At 43.6% G+C, this 20,707-nt stretch overlaps 1 protein-coding gene across 12 annotated transcripts in view; it reads right to left on the reverse strand.

The window, feature by feature from the left end:
• TNRC6C (trinucleotide repeat containing adaptor 6C) overlaps nucleotides 1-20,707 on the reverse strand; it is a 700,889-nt gene that overhangs the window by 559,712 nt on the left and 120,470 nt on the right. For all 12 annotated transcript variants that reach the window (XM_069200257.1, XM_069200259.1, XM_069200258.1 and 9 more), the window contains exon 3: nucleotides 7,673-7,694. In XM_069200257.1, coding sequence (XP_069056358.1) covers nucleotides 7,673-7,694 — 22 coding nt within the window. The remainder of the gene's footprint in view (nucleotides 1-7,672; nucleotides 7,695-20,707) is intronic.

The raw sequence follows: 20,707 nt of genomic DNA on the forward strand, positions 1-20,707 counted from the left end.
ACCTGCTTGCACCGATAGATTTGGTGGAGTGTCGCCTGGCCGATAATATAACGTCCACCACTTCAGGTGGGAGAGAAAAAGTATTTAGATTGCACCATTCAATCTCCAGGCATGTAGGTGCAGGCTCTAGAGGTGGGGGTGTAGAACCTGCTCCTGCGACTGCGAGAGGAGGTCTGCCCTGTGAGGGAGACGGTGCGGAGGGCGCACAGAGAGTTGGAGAAGGTCTGAATACCACACCCTTCTTGGCCAATCCGGAGCTATTAAGATGACTTGGGCCCGGTCTTGACAAATCTTTCTCAGAGCCCGAGGAATCAAGGGTATGGGAGGAAACGCGTAAAGCAACTGACCGTTCCAGGACATCTGAAACGAGTCCCCCAGAGCTCCTTGCACCGGATACTGGATGCGGCAGAACGGCGGGCAGTGCGCGTTCTCCCGAGTGGCAAAGAGGTCTACCAGAGGGAATCCCCACATCCGGAAGATGTGAAGGACCAGGTCTGGATGGAGACGCCACTCGTGATCGGTCGAGATGTGGCGACAGACTGTCCGCACGTACGTTCAAAACTCCAGCCAAATGGCTTGCTACCAAGCAAATCCGATGGTCCTGTGCCCAGGACCAGTGTTGCAGAGCTTCCCTGCAGAGAAGGTACGACCCCACTCCTCCATGTTTGTTTACATACCACATCGCGGTAGTGTTGTCCGTCAGAACTTGAACCGACCGACCACGAAGGGAAGGGAGGAAGGCCTAGAGAGGCAGACGTATCGCCCGCAATTCCAACAGATTGATGTGAAACCTCTGTTCAACTGGAGACCAATGGCCTTTGACCTCCAGGTCCCCCAGATGAGCTCCCCCCCTATGGTGGAAGCATCCATTATCACTGTGGCCACTAGAGGTGGTAAGGAGAACGGCCTTCCTTGAGAAAGGTTGCCGTCCGCAGCCCACCATCGAAGATCTGCTGCAGCGTCTCTGGAGATCCTTATCGATTCCTCCAGATCCCCTCTGTGCTGAAACCACTGCCTGCGGAGACACCACTGAAGAGCCCTCATATGCCAGCATGCATGGGTGACAAACAGAATGCAAGAAGCTAAAAGACCGAGCAGACGAAGGACCTTGAGGACTGGCAAGACCGCTCCATTCTGGAACATCGGAATCAACGCCTGAATCCGCTGCGGCGGAGGAAAGGCCCGATTCAATGTTGTGTCCAATATTGCCCCTATGAACAGGAGGCATTGAGAGGGCTCCAGTTGAGATTTGGGCACGTTCACGGAAAAGCCCAGATCGAACAACAACTGGGTTGTCGACTGCAGGTGGACGCCACAGGAGCTCCGGAGACTTGGCTTTGATCAACCAATCATCCAGGTAAGGGAATACTGCTATCCCCCTCCTTCTGAGCCCTGCTGCAACCACCGCCATCACCTTCGTGAAGAATCGAGGTGCTGAAGTAAGACCAAACGGAAGGACCGCAAACTGATAGTGTTGCGACCCCACTACAAACCGGAGATACTTCCTGTGCGACTTGAGGATCAGGATATGAAAGTACGCATCCTGCAAGTCGACAGACACCATCCAATCCCCTTCATTCAACGCCAAAAGAACCTGTGCTAGGGTCAGCATTTTGAACTTTTCCTGTTTGAAGAACCAATTCAAAATCCTCAGGTCCAGGATTGGCCTCAACCGACCATCCTTTTTGGGGATCAGGAAATATCTCGAATAACAGCCCTGACCCCTCTCCTGCTCTGGAACCAACTCTACTGCACCTTTCGACAAAAGGACTAGAACTTCGTGTTGTAATAAAAGGAGACTGTCTTCCAAACAGAAGGATAGGTAGGGGGGGTGGTGGGAGAGACTCCCAAAAGGGAAGAGTATAGCCTTTACCCACAATATCGGTGTCCCAGGAGTCCAATGTTATTGACTCCCACATGTGGAGAAACTGAGACAATCTCCCCCCTACAGGAGATGTTTGCAAAGGGAGTGATGGAGGACTAAGGCTGCTTTCCCTGCTGCACCCCTCCAGAGGAAGAGGAAGAGGCAGAGTGCTGCTGGGTGGCCCCTCTGGTACGAACCCTACCCCTCCCCCTATATGATCTATAGGGGTGAGCAGTATTAGGTTGCTGCACTGCTGACTGGAATCTACCCCGAAAGGAAGAGCCACGCCCAAACCCCCTGAACCTCCTAAATGATCTCAAAGGAGTAGAGGTGGAAGCTTGCAAGCCCAACGATCTTGCAGTGGCCCTACTCTCCTTGAACCGCTCCAAGGCAAAGTCAGCCTTTGTCCCAAAGAGTTTATCTCCATCAAAGGGTAAGTCTAGTAGGGTTGACTGCACATTGGGAGAGAATCCTGAAGATCGCAGCCAGGCATGCCTTCTTGTTGCTATGGACGTGCCCATAGCTCTGGCCACAGAGTCAGATGTGTCAAGCCCAGATTGGATAACATTCTTCAGCGTAAACTGAGGTTGTGGTGAACTCGTCGGCGCCGGGGCAGCAGATGTCGTCAGCGTCACAGACCTTCTAGGTGTCGCCATCGGTACCGGCACCGAACCAGCACCTCCCGTAGGAAGGAAAGGCATGAAGGGAGTCGGTCTGTACGAAGCCGGATTACCCATGTCATATGCCAAGGGACCCGAAGGTCCAGACTGGCCACCTCCCGGAGCCAAAGATGTTAAACATTGCATTAAGAAATGCGGCTGAGACATTGTAACACTCGAAGTGAAACAGTAGCTCCCTGGAGCCTCGAAGGTACGGGAAAAAGGGAACTGACGTCTGCACGCCGACGAGGACCTCTTATTGCCTGGATGACGTCATACGGTGTTAATTCAGCTAATCAAAAGATTCTATTTTAATAGCCTATGCTGCACGCAGAAGAGCTATTTATAGGTACCTGGACAGCAACTGATAGATTTCTCCACCAAGTAACTTGAGAGCTAACACAATAGTGGTTGTACAGAAAGTATCTCAAAAGGAAAATTGATTACTGTGAGCATGTATTTAGATTATGTATAGAAGGGTTTAATATTCCACATTAGCTTGTGAAATGACTGAGTGCTGAGATTTAATTGCCACATTTGTTTCTAGTGTCTCCAGTCCCTCCCGTGGTTTTCTTGTATGGCATGTTTTGTTGTTAAATCTTGGAGCAATTTGCCAGAGACAAAACGCTTTGCGCACAAAATAGAGGAGGTAGATACTGTGGCACAAGTTGAAAGTAGGCTAGAGATGTGGCCTGACGGCCAGAGCTACCAGGTTGGAGTTCTGATGTCCGCTCAACATCCTGTGTTTCTGGGCAAACTGCTTAATCTAACCTTGTGTAATGTAATCTGGTGCTCATGTAAGGTGCTCCATTACCCTTAGGCCGAGTTTGCGCAATAAAAATGCAATCACTTATTCCTGGTAAAGAAAGCTGTGTTGCATGGTTAGGAACATTTGAATTTAACCAAGCGCTTTAAAATGTTTCACAATGGCGCCCCTTTAACGACGGTCTTATTTCTGGCAGGCCAAAGTCTGAAGCAGCCTACTGGAGTTTCCAACTGGTGAAAACAGAGTGACGTTAGAAACTAAAGAGGTGAAGTCTGGGAGCAAGTCACCCTACTTTACTTGGCATACTCATCCACTCACCAGTTTATAAAAAAAAACACACAATTCATCTGCAAATTATGCTTTCTCTTAAAATATTTTTCTGGTCATTCCTTTTTCCTGATCCCCCCCACTCTCTGGTAGCCCTTTAATTTCTTAAATCCTAACTCTGTGCCTTCGGAATGATCTACTAAAGAAGGCTTAGCCGTTAAAATGGTGGTGGGCAGACAGCAAATAACCCACATACTTACCACATACTGTTGCGTAGGCTCTCATTATCCTAATGAGACTACTGGATTTGGGTGGCAGAATCACTTGCACTGTGGGGGACTGGGTCTGAACCCACTACAGGTGACACCTGTCGACCTAATCTGGGTTTTTTGTTCCAGCTAACTAGCAGTGCCTCATGTCCACCCAAGAGCAGGGATGACTGGGCAACCGAGCGCATGACACTATTGACTCCTCTGGGAAATCGTGGTCACTCAGATCTCATCCGTTTCTCAGTTACATCAGTCTCACAAATGCAAGGACAATCAGAGGCAGAATATAGTTCAATAAGGTTTTATTGAAGTACCTGCATCTTAGATGATAAAGCATGTAATGCAATAACTAGGACGATGAAGCATGACTGGATTCAAATTGTGACAAGGAGAGTAAAGCATAAAAATAATGCTACCATATTGTCACTACGATCGTTAAGAATAGTCCTACCTAGGCTATGTTAGAGCACAGCATGTTAAGCTCTAATTCTGCCCTTCAGGTTCCCCTGGAAAGACAATCCCTCATACCTGAGCAAGGGGCCTGTAGTCTACGTAAGCAGCTGCAGCGAAGCACTCTGCAATTAGCATACAGTTGTGGTCATATGACTGGAATCTCCCTCTAATATACGTGGGTCAAAGTAGTGTTTTTATAATAAAACAGCTGATGTTTCAAGAAAGGATCCCCACATGTAACAGTGTGTATGTTTCTGTGAACATTAGAGACAAAGCGTACCACTTTTATTGGCAATCTATCTTACTGCAGCCTTGAGGAAAGCACAGTGTGAAAGAAATGTCTTGTTTAAGAACGCAAGACCGCAAATGTGGCTATTGTTAAAATAATAAAAGCAAGCTGAAAAAAAGTATGTCTAGGTTGAAGTGCACAGTGGCAGGCCTAGTTTGATAAAATAACGTGTGTAAAACTACAGCTAAAATGGCTACACAACAATACCACAACTATAACATTTAACAAACGTGAGCTGTAGTGTTTCTTATATATACTTTGCATATTCGCTGAAATGTACTGTAAGCGTTGTAACTTGTTCAGACTCCAGAATGTTGATGGAGTTCTGAACATTTTTACTGGGTAAGCTTTGTACAGTTGGAGAAGGAACAATTCTCTCTTCTGTCTGATGTTTTTAAGAAATAAAGAAGAATCCCACAAACTACTTGTCTACGAGTCAACATGGAACACCTGCTGGCTTCTATGTCTCGATTTTCTTTTTATTATCAAATAAACCCACCTTTATACTTCTTGGTATTGCACGCTCAACTACTGCGTGCTGAATGGACTCATCCTCCCCACTCTCCTATGGATACATACTGCTCTCCATATGCAACTCCGACATAAGGAGAGTCAACTTCAACACATGGTTGCCGTTTTCCTCTGCCTCCCTTATATAAAATCGCTGGGCCGTGCTGTTGGGCAACTGGAAATCATACAACGGTGTTTCTTCACACTGCATCGCCTAGCTACTGCCTTTGCAGGGCTTACGGCTGCTTTTACAAGAAGTTATTCCAGCACCGTTGTGCTTTCTGAAACCAAAGAGTGAAGATATAAGCATTGTTACCAGGATTGAAGTACTATTGTTGTTCTAGCTAAAATCTTTAGACAACCATTGTGCGTGCAGAAGTGTTAATTTTCTTTTTTTTAAACGTTTATTAAAAACCATCATGTATATATTGTCCATCCTTTTGCTCTACTTCTCTGGAGGCAGCCCTGATGTAGATTGAATGTTGCCCTTCTTCCTTGCTGGTGACATTATAATGGAGTCAGCAGGTACTGTGCCCTTTATAGTCCTTCTCTGCCCCTAAAGTCACAGCTTGACAAGTGGCAGGTTCCTTTAAGGATTCTCTTCCGTGGTCTAGGACGTTAGGGAGCATGTGTTGAAACGGATTCCTGGCCTGTGTTGGTACAAGTGTCTCCAGCAGAAAACAAGACTGTGGACGTTCTTCCTCTAGCTGTACTCCCTACCTGTCTGCCAACACCTCGACAGATAACTGTCCATTTCTTCAAGGGAGTCTGTCTGTAGATCTTGTCACTATGGCTCTATATATTCAGATTCCTCAGAACCTCAATACATTCCTGCCATCTGCTCATCTTCCTCTTCAGAGAAAAGTTCCTCTTCCTCATCTTGGGGCTCAGGTGTTAAGGAAGGCTCAATTTCCTCTTACTCTTTTTCACTCTGGCCATCCGGCGTTGAAGTCTTTAGCACGATCTGAAAACCCTTTAGAGACTTTCATCCAAGTCCTATTCCTGTAGAAGTGTGGCCATCTTGTCTTTGAGACACCGCCTCTTCTCGATTTCAGCCGCCCTTTCTTCAGCATAAAGGCTTGATGTCTTTCTCTTCAGCATTTATGAGTCTTTCAAAGAGGTTTCAGTGATCCAGCTTCAATATTCTGCTTGCAGCCTGTCTGATCACAATGTTGAAATGTCCTTTCCACCTCTGTCTTTCAACCACTTGCACCTTTCGGGAGTTTTTCCTCCTGCGGTGTCCCCTTTCAGGAGTTTTTTCCTCCTGCGGTGTCCCCTTCAAGGGATCCAAGCGTCTCCTTATTTTGGGGTGTGCCTGCAGTCAGCGAATGTTTCTACTTTGAGGCTCCCTTCGAAGCCTTTGAATAAGTTTTTCTTGACTGCCATTTTTTTTTAGGCCAATTAAGCTTTTACCTGCGGATCTCGTTGTCCTTTCGGCCATCTGGCCTTGGACGAGCCACGTCCAATGTTTCACCCTCGGTTTCTTCTGCAAAGTTTTCCTCTCCTTTACTTGAGAGAACCAGGTCTCTTAGGGATTGAGTCATCTGCTGCCCCTGAGTGTTGTGATGGGCTTGTCTCTGTCTCTCTCTCTCTCACCCTCAGGGCCTTTGATGTGAACACGGAGCAGGCACTGCAGTCTACCCTTCAGTGCTCGATGGTCAGACAGAGGTTGCAGACCGATGGTGGCAATTCGATTAGAGATGGAATAGTGTCTTCTCCGTTAGGTCATTCCTCGTTTTAGAGATCTTTCAGCAAGCATCCAGACCCAACAGTGGGAACAAATAATCTGAAGATGGCAAACAAAGGCAGAAGCTTCCAGAGGAAGCAGTACGATAGCACAAGAGACACCAAATGAGGGTCCATCGATGCCCACCCAAAAAAAAAAAAACAGAAGGAAGACTACAAAAGAGTGGAGAATTCCAGACAGACCCAACCACTAGATGGTGGAATAATGCATAGCATCTGAATCCAGAAAATATTTACACTGTAAAAATAGATGTAAATATGTTCCTATTAACAACAGAAAACATATTATTGCATGAAACCCTCATATAATCAATAACTAAATACCATCCGGAAATAGGTAAATTCCCGCTGATTGAACACCAGTAGGTTCCAAAAGTGGATATTAGTGGTCACATACCCAAGAACAATGTAACTAGCGGAGCTAATAAATAACGGAGCTTACGGTTTGGCCAAAGGCTAAGCACATTTAATGCAACCTGCTTACATATGTCTATTACACCCGATGTATGTGTAAATCTTAACACAATTGGTGTAAAAGTGCTTCGGAGTTTTGGTTGAAAGGTGTGTGGTCGGGAAGATGCCGTGAAAATATATAGTACAGCAATCGGTTGCTATTTTTATTCAAAATGAAAAGATCACTCTACAACAACATCAGTATTAGTTTCTTTGTTACACATCAAAAATGCTTTTTACACGATCGCACAGGACAGCTACAAGAAATATTGGCAAATACACATTTTCAGCAGACGGCACCATCGTTGAAATGTTTCACAAGCAAGGAGGCCACATTCAAAAATACCTATTAACGATTAAAGTAAATAAGAGAAATATCTTATGAGTGTCACTGACCTTTGGTTTTTTGTTCGGCAGCCTGAAAAGGAAAACACAACAATTTTATATCAAACATTTTTACTGTAAAGCAGAACTATAATAGGACTGAAAATGCAAATATTTCACATTTTAAATGCGCGCCAATGCTGTTCTATCGGACATAAATTTGGACAAACTAAAAAGGTAAAAGAAAACGCTAAACAAATGCTAATTTGTGAATTTGGCAGTCAGAGGAAACAAGTAACCTACACAAATGAACATATTTAAACCAGCAGTGTTTTCTACATCCCCTGATGACCTGAGTTTTTTTTTTTTTAAAGTAGGATACCGTATTTCTAAAACTTCAGAAATTGATGCAGTCTTCTGTGTTCTCGCTGATGTCTGAAAGAGTTGATCGTTAGTGTTAGGGCGGAGGAAATGCCCTGAATCACAAACGAAGATGGAAATGAATCCATCACCTTCCTTAATAAGGATACAAAAATAAGCATTGTTAAAGGCAACAACACTGCACTAATCTGGTCCTATATACCCAAATGAGCTTTCAATGCACATCCTTCATCTAAATATACAGTAACCCGATCGAAAAACAATAGTACTAACGTATGTTGCTAGTTTGAACTTTTTTTCCAATTTCATCCACATGAAAGTTTTTATCAGGGGCAGCCAGAAAATAACAGCATTCCTGTTATTTGCTAAGGACAACAAACAGTAAACAATAAAATCTGGCTCAGTGACCTTCACGGCCTCGAACCCCAACTTTCACAGAAAGCTAAGTCATCTGGATTCTACCTGGATACTAACTCACCTGGAAGGAACACAGTGCCAAAAAACGTAGACTGCCCGATACCATTTCTTTCTTCTAAAGATTGTGAAACATTTAGTTCCACAAAGTAGCTTCTGAACTGATACTCAAGCCCTCATATTCTTGCATCTGGGTATAGGTAACTCATGCTCCATGGTCTTTGATTCTCCACACTAGCACCTCTTAACAAATCCTACAAGCCATAACATGTCTCACCCAGAGCCTGAAAGGATATGATCATCTTCCCTCCATCCTGATGGAACTCCATCAGCTCCCCTTGCTGGACAGCACAATCTTCAAAACTATCAGTATCACTTACACGTTCACCATGACCAGCACCCCTACTCAACTGCAGACAAGCTGACCATCTCTGGTGATTCGCAGCACTCCTACAGCAAGTACACCAAAAACTATGAAGTATCAAAGAAAAATCAGGGTAGCAGGTCTTTACCATCTAGGATTCCAGGATCTGAAATAACATCCCTGTATCTATTGGGCCTTACACAATGCTACTAAGAAACCGTTGAAGACTCACTTCTTTAAAGAGACATGCATCCCAGCACATTAACCATCCACATCCCTGCTACCTCTCCTATTACTCAGTACCTTTATGCTTGTCTTTGATGCTGTACAGCGCTTCACTCTTCTGGCTAGGTTTTGGGCTACAGGAATACCACATACAAACAGTGAACCATCATTAAAAACAAATTACGGCTTTATGTAGTGCCTTCTCATGACTGAGTGGCAAAAGGTCTCTTCCTGTATATTTCAATCGTCTGACACAGGTAAGTCTAGTCCTACGTTTGAGCAATAATCAATTTGATTTATTTTCCAATTTCTTCCTGGCAAATGTGTTTCTAGCTGGATGCAAGAGCTCATAAATAACCTAGTCAAGGTCTTAATTAGACATCTGGAAGTGGCTTAAGCATTTATCATTTCTGTGCTACTCCAGTGACATTCAGAACCCTTATTGTCACAAGTATATGTCCTTTATAAAAAAAAATGGAGCGTTGTACAGACTCATTCTACTGTACTGAAAAAGGAGACCCTGGTTAAAACAATCCTGGCCCCCTGATATACCTCTGTAAAAAAAATTGTTGCCCAGAAATTTTCATTTTTGATTTGTGTTTTTGGATCATTAGAGAATTAATTTTCCTAGGGTAGACATTGCTGATCCCGACCAAATTTTTCTGGATAACATTTTTTAAAATGGCAGATGTGTTGCAGTGATGATGTAATATTTCAGGAACCATGAGAACTGTATACTTCATTCTGGTGTCAAAACATAGGTTTAGGAGGTCAAGTAGTCTTACAGAAACAGAAAATAACTCCTCAGAGCAACCCTTCCGCCATTTACCAAAATGGCGGCTATTAAAGAGGAAGAAGAGGCATATATAGAAATAAAACAATAGTATTTAATCCTTTTATGTATATACAAGGTTTACAATCTGAACATGGAAAAAATGTTTTATCACTTCTGTTTTAGACACATTTTCACAGTTCATTTTATTTGTTTCAGCAATCACTTGTGGTACATTTGCCAAACGTTGAACATTTGAGAAGAGCATATGGACAGGGGCATCTTTTTGTAGCACATGTTTTGCAAGTACATGTATGTGTAAGTTCTGTGGGTGGAGGCTTTAGAAATCTTGTAGGTTTTAGCAGTCCATCAAAATCTTCTTAACCAAATTCACACAGACCTTTCTCTACATATGCATGATCCAAAACATTTACACATCTTCTAATTAAGTAGAACATTCAATGTGTCGACGCACAGAACATGGCATTGGCGGAGGTGACTTAGCGGGACTGATCTCCTGAACTCACTGTACTGAAGCGTATCAAATGTATGAGAGTCATAACTAGTTTGACACACACAGAAGGTATTTTTCTACGTATTTAAAGTCACATTCTTCTTCTGTCTCAGCAAATCCTTTCAGAAACTTCACAGGTTCTGCAGTTAAAGCTCCAAGCTTTGTTCCAATTTTGCTCAGTGTCATCATCCGTAAGAATATGTTCCTTGATAAGAAAAACAGGCCTCTCTGGGTCAAGGTTCTTGTAAAGAATATGAAGCAGGATTAGTGTCCTTTCTCGCCTGGTCTATAATGTATCCACAACTCATACCTTTTGAATACATCTCTGCAGACACCAACTCTTCACTGACAATAATTCCACTTGCAATAATTGGAAATTCAGTGTTCACTGAAGCATCAGCAATGTTTTGGCAAGTTACCATCTCCATGTTCATGACCAGAATTTAATCAAGCTGCACAGCATATATAGCTGTCGAATTTTTGATGCAGGCAAGGTCAATTGTTCCACTTGTAGACACTCGCCTGATTCTCTCAAATTTTTGGCACATAGCTCAAAATAACTGTCAAAGACAATGTGCAGTTCTTGCAAGGTGCACACTGACTTTAATATCCGTAGAACAGTCTGAACGACCGCTCCAAAGTTTTGCATGGATGAAATCTTGACCATTTGCAATTGTGACATATAGTTCACAACAGCAGTTTTCAATGAGGACACCTTTTCAAATTGAAATTCTTCAGGTAAAAGTTTGTTTTCAAGCTTTTGTGCGAGTTTGTGCTTCACTGGTTTGGTTGCAGCATCTCCCTCAAATAATCTGTTTGTTGGAAGACTATCATGCACCAGAACGTCCTTGATAAATTCACCCCTTTCATTTGCTACATCCATCTCTCTATGTGCTTGGGAAAGTTTTGTTTTTTTGTAGCCTGTTTTATAGTGGCTGGTTGAACTGAACTCTTACTATGGCAATTAAACTTTGGATGTTTAGCTCTAGTGATTATGACTAACAGCTTTTTCTCTTTCAACACAAATCTCTCCTGCTTCTGATCTGCGTATGGATTAAATCCATGTTCTAGGACATCTAGCAGACATGACATGTCTTTATACTGTTATCCACAAGGTTGAGTAGTCACACAGGCTCTGTCGTTACAAAGGGTTTCCTTTCGGCTGCATAAAATGAAAGTTTTCAACATGTTTATTAAATTGTTCCCCTCTCTGTCCTACAAGTTTGTGGTGAGGAACAGTTTCAAGAAGGTCCATTCATTTTGAATTTAACATCTCTCTGAAAACATTGCAAATAGAAAGGACTTCACATGCAGCTCCCAATCACCTTCACGATCAGGATGTACCAAGTTTTTCACTAGTGCTATTGTGGGTTTACATTTCCCCAGTACCTGCAAAGTTTTGATTTTTCTTCACACTATTTGACAAACTCTACAAACTTGGTTTTCAGATTTTCTGATTTTGAACTGAGTTTATTGAACATTGCCTGGCTTTGCATTGTGTCTTTTGAACGAAATGCACACTGTGCCTTGTTCACTTTTGAGATAAGATATGCAAAGTCTAATTTGTCATTCTTGTTCCAGAAAGTATTCTAACACAATGTTTCTATAGCCTCAGATATGATGAACATACCTTGTAACAAACATGAGTTCCACTCGATACTGACTTGACAGTTTTGCTTCCAAAGATTTCAACCTCAAAAAGTGCATCGTCTATGCTACATCCACTGATATAACTACCTACACACCGCAACGCTACTTTTGTCAAGTGGAAAATGCCCATCATTGGATAAGGATCATCAAATTCTACTGGATTGCTCATAAATATGTCAGCTCAATACGGAAAACACCTTAATTGCAGGATAGGCTGGTCTTCAAGCTGAGCATGCACATTTTGAAAAATTTATAGAACTGTGTATACTGCTGATTAGTTTGTGACTGGAGATGGTATTACTGGCAGAAACCCAACCTTCTTCAGTGGGACGGCATTCTGGGAGATCAGAGCATGAATTTCAGCCCATGGAGAAACTGACTTTTGTGATTTATATGAAAAGAAATCGTGGGAGAAATTAAGAAGATTCATGGCATTTGTTGCCATGATCCAAACCTTGAGGATTTGCATATAAAAAAAGGATCTAGCCGACTATTCACTGCATCATAGCATCCGGTAACCCTAGGTGACCTCATGATCACTGAAAAAGTTAAAAAGTTATTTATTGGAGTACCATATACGTGTATGGAGATTCGAAAAAATAGGAGAGTATTCTAAGAAATTGACCCACAAGATGTAGCCTTATCAATTAAGAACGGTGTTAGCCACAGTTTCCCCCCTTAAAGAGCTGCTAAATTGGAACGGCCCGGATGAAGGTGGCTCTCCCAATGAGAGTGACACTGTTTCCAAATCTTGTCCAATTAACCTCTTTTTTTACGTTCAAAAAATGTTTTTTATATTAAGATTAGAAAGGAAGAATTAATTAATTATTGTTTGGAATACTTGATTTTGTATACTCTATATGTAGGACTTGATTGTTACCCTTGGAGGAAACTGTACAATGGTATTGATTTTCTACTAGTCTACAGACTTTATATTGTATTGATTTTTTAGCATCAGGTTGGAGTCTGGATAAGGGTTTGAATGATGTACTGGTGAGATTAGTTAGCAGTTTTGTCGTTTGTGGAGATGGGAACACTGTTTATATTTTGTGTTTCATATTTATGATTTTTTGTAACATGTTTATTACTAGTAATTATAATAAAGAGAAGAGAAATGACATACAAAAGACTGGAAATAAAGATATGTCTGTTATTTGAAACTGTAATCATGTATGTGAAAATGAATAAAGAAAAAGGGAAATATAGATTGCTATTAGATGTACTAATAGAAGAAGAAGAGTATTGCACATACATATGGAAATGAAACATTGGGATTCACGAGACAAGTATTTGATATATTAAAGAAAATATCCATAAGTATTTGTTCTATATGCAAACAAATATAGAAAGAATAAGTAGTAGCTACATACAGATTTTCAAATGCAACTGACTGGAGGATAAATTCAGTTAAATCATATTTGCAGACCGCAGCATCAGGTACAAGTAGATCCATGTCCTCAGCCACTTCAAAACTTTCTGGTAGAATGGGATGTGTTGATGGCTTGTAGTGATTTTGCACGCATTGGCAAGTCAGATGGGGTATACGTTTGCAGCTTTGTTTGCTTATACCTATAGCTGACATAGCTTGTTTTCCAGCAGTGGCTTCATAAGTACAGTCTTGAAAAGCACCATGGCAATAACATGTGCTGGATGTTCCAGACAAAGAAGCAGCAACTGTAAACCCCTTCCTCCTAAAGTGACTTGGAAGTGGTGTGCTGTCGGATTCACAGGAGTTTAAAGCATGAGCTGCTAACAAGTTCCTGCTCCGAACTATGTTATTATAACTTGCAGTAACACCAATACTATTCACTGAAGTGATTAGCTCTCTAATTTTGCACTTGTCATAGATCGCGTGGGCAGTCATCATATGTAGCAGAGTTTTCTTTTTGCTGTGATGGAATTCATAAAACATGATTTGAAAAAGGCAGTACACTTGCATAGCATAAGCCTGTCAGTTCATGGGACTATCTGCCACTTCTTCACTTATATCTTCAAGGCTATAGTCAAAGTTGTTGGGTTCTGTTCTGAACTCAAGAACTTTAGTTTGTAACAATTATGCTTCCCTGAGTTTTAACAAGGATGTAAAAAAGGTTTAGACATCAGGCATTCTTGTTGACTCATTTGCAGAGCTCCAGGGCAACACAAAATCGGTCATTAGGTCCAAAATCTAGAACTTTCAGGATGTTTCCAAAATGGTTCCAGCTGATTTCACTGCATCCTGTGATCTTATTTTGGCAGCAAGAACTTCAGGAGTCAAATTAGCTGAGGACACCATAAGTGGTTTATTATTTTTGTGAGACTGACAAAAACTAATTGTCATTGTACACTTTCACCAGAAAAATCTTAATTTCATTATTATGGATCAATACAGTTTCACCAATGTTAACCATTATTTCTCTGATCTCACTGAGTTTGAACCCGTAAGTCAGCATTCAAGTGTCTTTAAATCTGAATTTGCTTTTTGAAAGAGTGCAAACTTGACTAAAGGCTAGCAGTTACATTGCTGCTGGCAGCTCAATGTACATTCATATTTTCAAATGTATGCATGCATGCAGTTTAGGTGGGCATGCTAATCCACAGCAATAACATTCACCTCGCTGTTTAGATCAGCTACTCTGCTGAAAACTTCATCTTGGAAGAAACTAGCTGTGGATAAAAACATGTTTGCCCTTTGGGACTCTCATACTCTATACTTTGTTCTTTGGTCAATCCTATGGCCCTTGTTCTGGCTAATCCACAGATAAAACATTGAATATCCTCTGATTTCTGATCAGTTGTTGAAGAAGGGTAGCCATTGATCTAAGGGGATGGGCATCGGGTTTGGTTGTCGTCATTTTCTCAGAAGACTCGGATTCTTGTTGTGGTTCACTGGTTTCTGCCATTTTTGACAAACATTTCCAGGCTTTTTTCCACTTTATACAACTTGTAGCACTTTCTACAATTATAATATATTCGATCCTCTTCACCCATCAGTTTCAATCTGTGGTGAACTTCATCTTGCCGTTTTTCTGCAGCATCTCAAACCCTCTTCTGTCCTGCCGCAGTTGGTTAGCTTTTCTTTCGGATTAGTTTGGCATATTACATTTTTCTTTGTTGAAGGAGACCTCAGATTTCCTTTTTAGTTAGCAACACTGTCAGGAGGTAAAGATCCTCTGCTACCACCTGGTTCACTCATGCTTACTAATTTGAAACAGAAAACCTGAAACAAAAACAATATTTAAATAAATTACCAATATGATGGCTAAATCAGATCATTATACAGCCACCGTTTTAGAAAATGGTGTAAGGGTTGCACTGAGGAGTTATTTTCGGTCTCTATAATGACTACTTGAAACATAAAATCTGTTTTGACACCAAAATGAAGAATATAGGTCTCCTGGTTCCTGAAATAGTGCATCACCACACCAGTCATTTTTAAAAACATCGCCCAGAAACAAATCGTCCTGGATTAGCAATGTCTACCCAAGCTAAATTACTTCTCTTATGATACAAAAGCACAAGTCAAAAATGAAATTCTCAGGAAAATATATCGAGGGACAAGGACTAAAATAAGGGCCATACTATACAGAGATGTTGTGGTCTAATATAGATTTTATTACAATTTGTTTCCAAAAATTTGAGTTGTCATGTATTATTCTTTTGTGTCCAAGTTTTTAGGTCTATGGAATATATTGTTAACCTCATTTCATGTTGTCTAATGTTTTGAGTAACAATTGTTTTGCTATGTCTATACTGTGTTTTTAGCTATTCAATATTAAGATCTGTTTGCATAACAATCACTAAAATCAACATCTAGTAAGCATTAAAAATAGTTTAAAAAGCTATTGACCCTGCAAGTAAATGATTTTTAGGACAAAGAGACAGTTAAATCGTAGAAAGTCTGATTCCCCTCTCAATAGTACACAGGTACCACAACCAGGTAAGAGTCATCCACAACTCCCTGGATTTAAAGAACAAGTTACTTACCTTCAGTAACACATTACCTCGTAGGGACTATCTAACTGCAGATACCTTACCATTGATTTACCCAGACATCAGACTGAAACCGGGAAATTTTGCTGAGCAATACCCCTTGCGCGCGACATCGGATGGCTCAATTCGGCTGTGCGTGGGGTTGTTAGTGCTGGATGGGACACTGTGGACACCTACATAGGAGCCACCCAGGCATTAGTTATTTTTACCACAATGTTCCAGGCCAGAAATGCCAAGCCATGAGAAGAACCAGCACAATGTGTCAAAACTATGGCCCTGAAAAGAGATTACCCTTACCCTAGTAACAAGTCCGCATAGCTAGGAGGCATGGGCAGGTGTAAGCATTAAGCAGTTAAATAGAGTCTCTACCAGACAATGTGTTACCCAAGGTAAGTGATTTGTTCATCTGATAGAGACTTCTAGTTGCAGGTTCCTTACCTTTGATTAGTCACTTCCTCCTGGCAGTGGGCTGCGAACAAGGTTTTAAACTAGAAAGTCCTGCAGGACCGAATTGGCGAAATGCTCCTTCCTGCAAACCAGACTGTCCAGGCAGTAGTGTTTGGCACAATGTTTGTAGGGATGCCCACGTTGCGGTCTAGCAGATGTCCTGCACTGGGACTCAACGTGCAAACGCTGTGGTCACAGCTTTTCCCCTGGAGGAATGGGCCTGTAAGCCATCGAGAAGCTGCTTCTTAGCCAGGGCGTAGCAGAACTTGGTACACAACTACCCTGCGCAAAATGGATCTTTCTGTACTTCCCATCCATTCTTTGTTGCCACATACCCCACAAAGAGTTGGTCTCCACTGGGAACACTTGTGTGCAGTCAAGGTTGAACGACAACACTCTTTCTGGGCCCAGACGGTGGAGTCGCTCCTCTTTCTTAGAGGGATGTGGGGGACAATAGAAGGTGGGCAAGTTGATAGTTTGAGGATCTAAAGACTTCTCTGTATAATATCTTACAAATTTCTGCCAACAGTTGTATATCATTTTTGTGGAGGAATGCCTGGCAGCCAAGATAGCATTACAAACTTCAGGAGGAAGGTTAAAAGCGTCAACTATTGCCGCTCAATCTCCAAGCATGAAGGCGCAGAGTAGATAGGTTCAGGTGGAGGAGCCTCCCCTGCTGCTGCAACAGAAGATCCTCTGGAGGGGTAGCCTGATCAGAGGATTGATGCTCATTTTTAGAAGCTCGGAATACCAAACTCTCCGTGCCCAATCCAGAGCCATAAGGATTACTTGGGCCCGGTCGTTTTGATCTTCTTGAGAACTCTGGCCAGGAGTGGTATGGGCAAAAAAGCATATAGGAGGCCTGAGCTCCACTCAGGACGAAGAGAGTCACTGAGTGAGTGCCGCCTCGGAAACTCCAATGCGCAATACCGCTGACATTGCACAGTCTCTTCAGAAGAAAATAGAACCAACCAAGGCTCTCCCCATTGCTGAAAGTGTTCTTGCGCCACCTCCAAATGGGGACGCCACCCGTGATCCGCAAGACATCGAAGGCTGAGTTAATCCGCTCTGGCATTCAGAGAACCTGCCAGGTGTTCAACCACCAGGGTTATGCGCCCTGCTGTTCCAGGCATGTTCAGAGAGACAGGGCCTCTTGACAAAGGGTCCACAACCCCAGAACGCCTTGCTTGTTGCAGTACCACATGGCAGTGGTGTTGTCTGAACACCTGCACTAACATCCCCTTGACAGAGGAAAGAAATGCCTTTGATGCTAGTCGGATCGCCCTGAGCTCCTACATGTTGATGTGGAGCCTGGCTTTCGTAGACTAGAGCCCTCTCCTCTGATCTCCACCTCTCCCAGATGGCCACCACATCGCAGGAGTGAGGCATCTGTCACTACTATGAGGTGTGGTTGGGGAAGGGAGAGGAATCTGCCTCTGACCCAATCGCAGTTTGTTAACCACCACTGCAGGTCTTTCGCAGTTCCCTTCGAGATCCAAACCATCTCAGAGAGATTTCCCGGATGTTGCCCCCACTGGAATTTCAGGTCCCATTGCCCGCATATGCCATCGGGCATGGTTTACTAGCAGGATGCAGGAGTCATTCTCACTACAATCCAGGGCAGAGGCTGAAACATTGGTATCATAGCCTGAATATACTGGACTCGCTGCTTGGGGAGATAAGCCTGAAACTGCACTGTGTCCAGAACTGCTTTGATGAAAGAGAGCATCTGAGAGGGAGTCAGGTGTGACTTCAGCACGTTTATAGTGAAACCCAGCGAATGCAGGAGGTTCATCACAGACTGGAGATGGGAGATGACTGCCTGGGGGGGCGAACTTGCCTACAACAGCCAGTCCTCGAGCTAGGGAAAGACAAAAATCCCGGACCTGTGTAGATGATCTGCGACCACCGCCATCACTTTGGTGAACACCCAAAGGGCGCTGGTAAGGCCAAATGGAAGCATGGTGAAATGAAAGTGTTCATGGCCCACTTTGAACCATAGGTAGCGTCTTTGGACAAGTAGGACTGGGATATGGAAATACGCATCCTGCAAGTCTAGAGCTACCAACCAGTCTACTGGGTCTAGGACAGACAAGACACGACCCAACATGAGCATCTTGAATTTCTCCTTCTTGAGGAAGAGATTTACAGTCAGTAGGTCTAGAATAGGGTCAAGACCCTTTTTTTTTGGGAACCGGAAATTAGCGAGAATAGCAACCACTACTTCTGATGTCAGGACCCTTTCTATGGTTCTCTTGGCCAAGAGACACGAAAGTTACTCTCAGAGCAGACAAATGATCCTCTGCCAGCCAGTCGAATGAGGGGGATAGGAGGAGGAAGGGAAAATGCAGGGCAAACCCCTTTATGATGATCTGCAGTACCCACACATCTGATGTTACTAACTTCCAGAGGAGGAGATGAAGGTATATACTCCCTCCAACTGGGCAAGCATAATCCTGCACATGCAAACTAGGAAGGATTAGGGGCTGGAGCTGCCGGGGGTTGTGTGGTAGATGATTTCTGGCCTGCAGATCCCCTAGATGTGACAACACCGCACCCATGTCCACGCATACCTTGAGTCGGTTGCGTGGGATGGTGTCTGGCACAGGGCTGGCGCGGTGCCACACCCCTTCCATAGCCACGAAAGACAGACAGTTTATGAGAGCTTGCCGAGAGGCCCAAGGACTTGGCTGTAGCCCTAGAGTCCTTAAAGCACTCTAGCACAGAGTCTGCCTTCTTGCTAAACAGGTGATTGCCATCGAAGGGCATGCCCATCATATTTGCTTGGACATCCTCGGAAAAAGCCAGATGTCCTCAGCCAGGTGTGGCACCTTAAGGCTCCTGTTGACGCAACCACTCTGCCAGCCCAGCAAGTCAGTTGTGTCTAGTCCCCACCGTATGGTGAACGTAGCTGCGTCTCTCCCATCTTTCACCGCTTGGGAGAATATGGCCACGGCCTCCTCCAGGACCTGAGGCAGCACTTGCACAACCATGTCCCAAATGGTATGGGAGAAACGGCCCAGTAAGCACAGGGTTTTCACTGACCTCTGTACTAGGCTGGTGGAAGAAAATATCTTACCAAGGTGGACCAGCATCTTGGGTTTCCTACCCGGGGGATGGAGTAGGGAAATGAATCATGGAAAGTAGAGGCCTGGACAACCAAGCTCTCAGGGATAGGGTGTTCTAATAACAGGATCCCTTGTGCTGAGCTTGCACCAAGTTCTCAGCAGGACGTTTAAGTGCGTCATTGAAGGGCAAAAGAGGTTCAGATGTAGAAGCTACAAGCTGAAGCAATTCAGTCAGAATGTTTGTCTTGACCGCCACTGAGGGCAGTTTGAGGATCTACGCATCACCATCACATAGGACACTCCCTCCCGTGTAGCCACAGTGGGGGGAGAGAGCAAGCCAGTGTCTGGAGAGGTGTCCAGACCACTGGCTTGTCCTAGCTCCTCATACAAGTCCATGGATTTCTCCAGATGGTGTTATAGAGGGTTCAGCAACCGCGCCCACTCTTCTCCCATGACTGGCATGGAAAAATAAGGGTCAGACAATGTTGTGGCACCTGTTGGCGGTGTCGGCTCTGGAGCAGAATGGGGCTGGCATGAACAGTGGGTGTCATCAGCACCAAGAGCATTGGCGTTGTGACTTGTGCCATGGAAGGTCTACTACTACTTCTTGTGCTCTTTCCAGAGTGTCCTGAAGACCTCGAATAGGAATAAGGTGATTTGGAGCTCTGAAATTGGTCGTGCGACCTCCTTCTCGGAGTCACTCTCACCTGTGTAGCCAACTGTCATGCCGCAAGTATCTTTACGGACTGCTCCCTCAGAGTCTTCGGAGCCATGCCCTGGCAGTCCGAACACAACTTGGAGTCATGGTCACACTCCAGGCACCACAGACAAACAAGATGAGGATCAGTGACCAACATGGTGCGGTGACAGGCGCGAAATGGTTTGAACCCAGTCATCCTCAAAGACATCCTCGACACACCAAAAAATCTCAACAAAATGTCAAAAAATAGCCAGTCGAAAAGAGACAGAGGGGTGCACTCTCAGGATCTGTGCTAACCCGGTGCAGAAAAAAAAGAACCGCTGCCAGTGCGCCTGGGTAGTGCCTATTTAGGTGACCACGACATCACATCTGGCAGCAACGATGCCACGCAGAGCTGAACAGAGCCACCCGATGGCAGGGGTATTGCTCAGCAAAAGTTTCTGGATCAAGCCTGATGCCTGGAAAAAGTAAAGGTAAGGAATCTACAGCTAGAAGTCTATCAGATATGCTCGTTTTGCCCTTTTCAACTAATACTAGTAAATCTTGGTGCTGTTGGAAAGCAGCATTGTTTATGTAGTGGAGCAACACAAATAGGTTTGG

Source organism: Pleurodeles waltl, chromosome 7, assembly GCF_031143425.1.
Source record: "Pleurodeles waltl isolate 20211129_DDA chromosome 7, aPleWal1.hap1.20221129, whole genome shotgun sequence".
Classification (NCBI taxonomy): Eukaryota; Metazoa; Chordata; class Amphibia; order Caudata; family Salamandridae; genus Pleurodeles; species Pleurodeles waltl.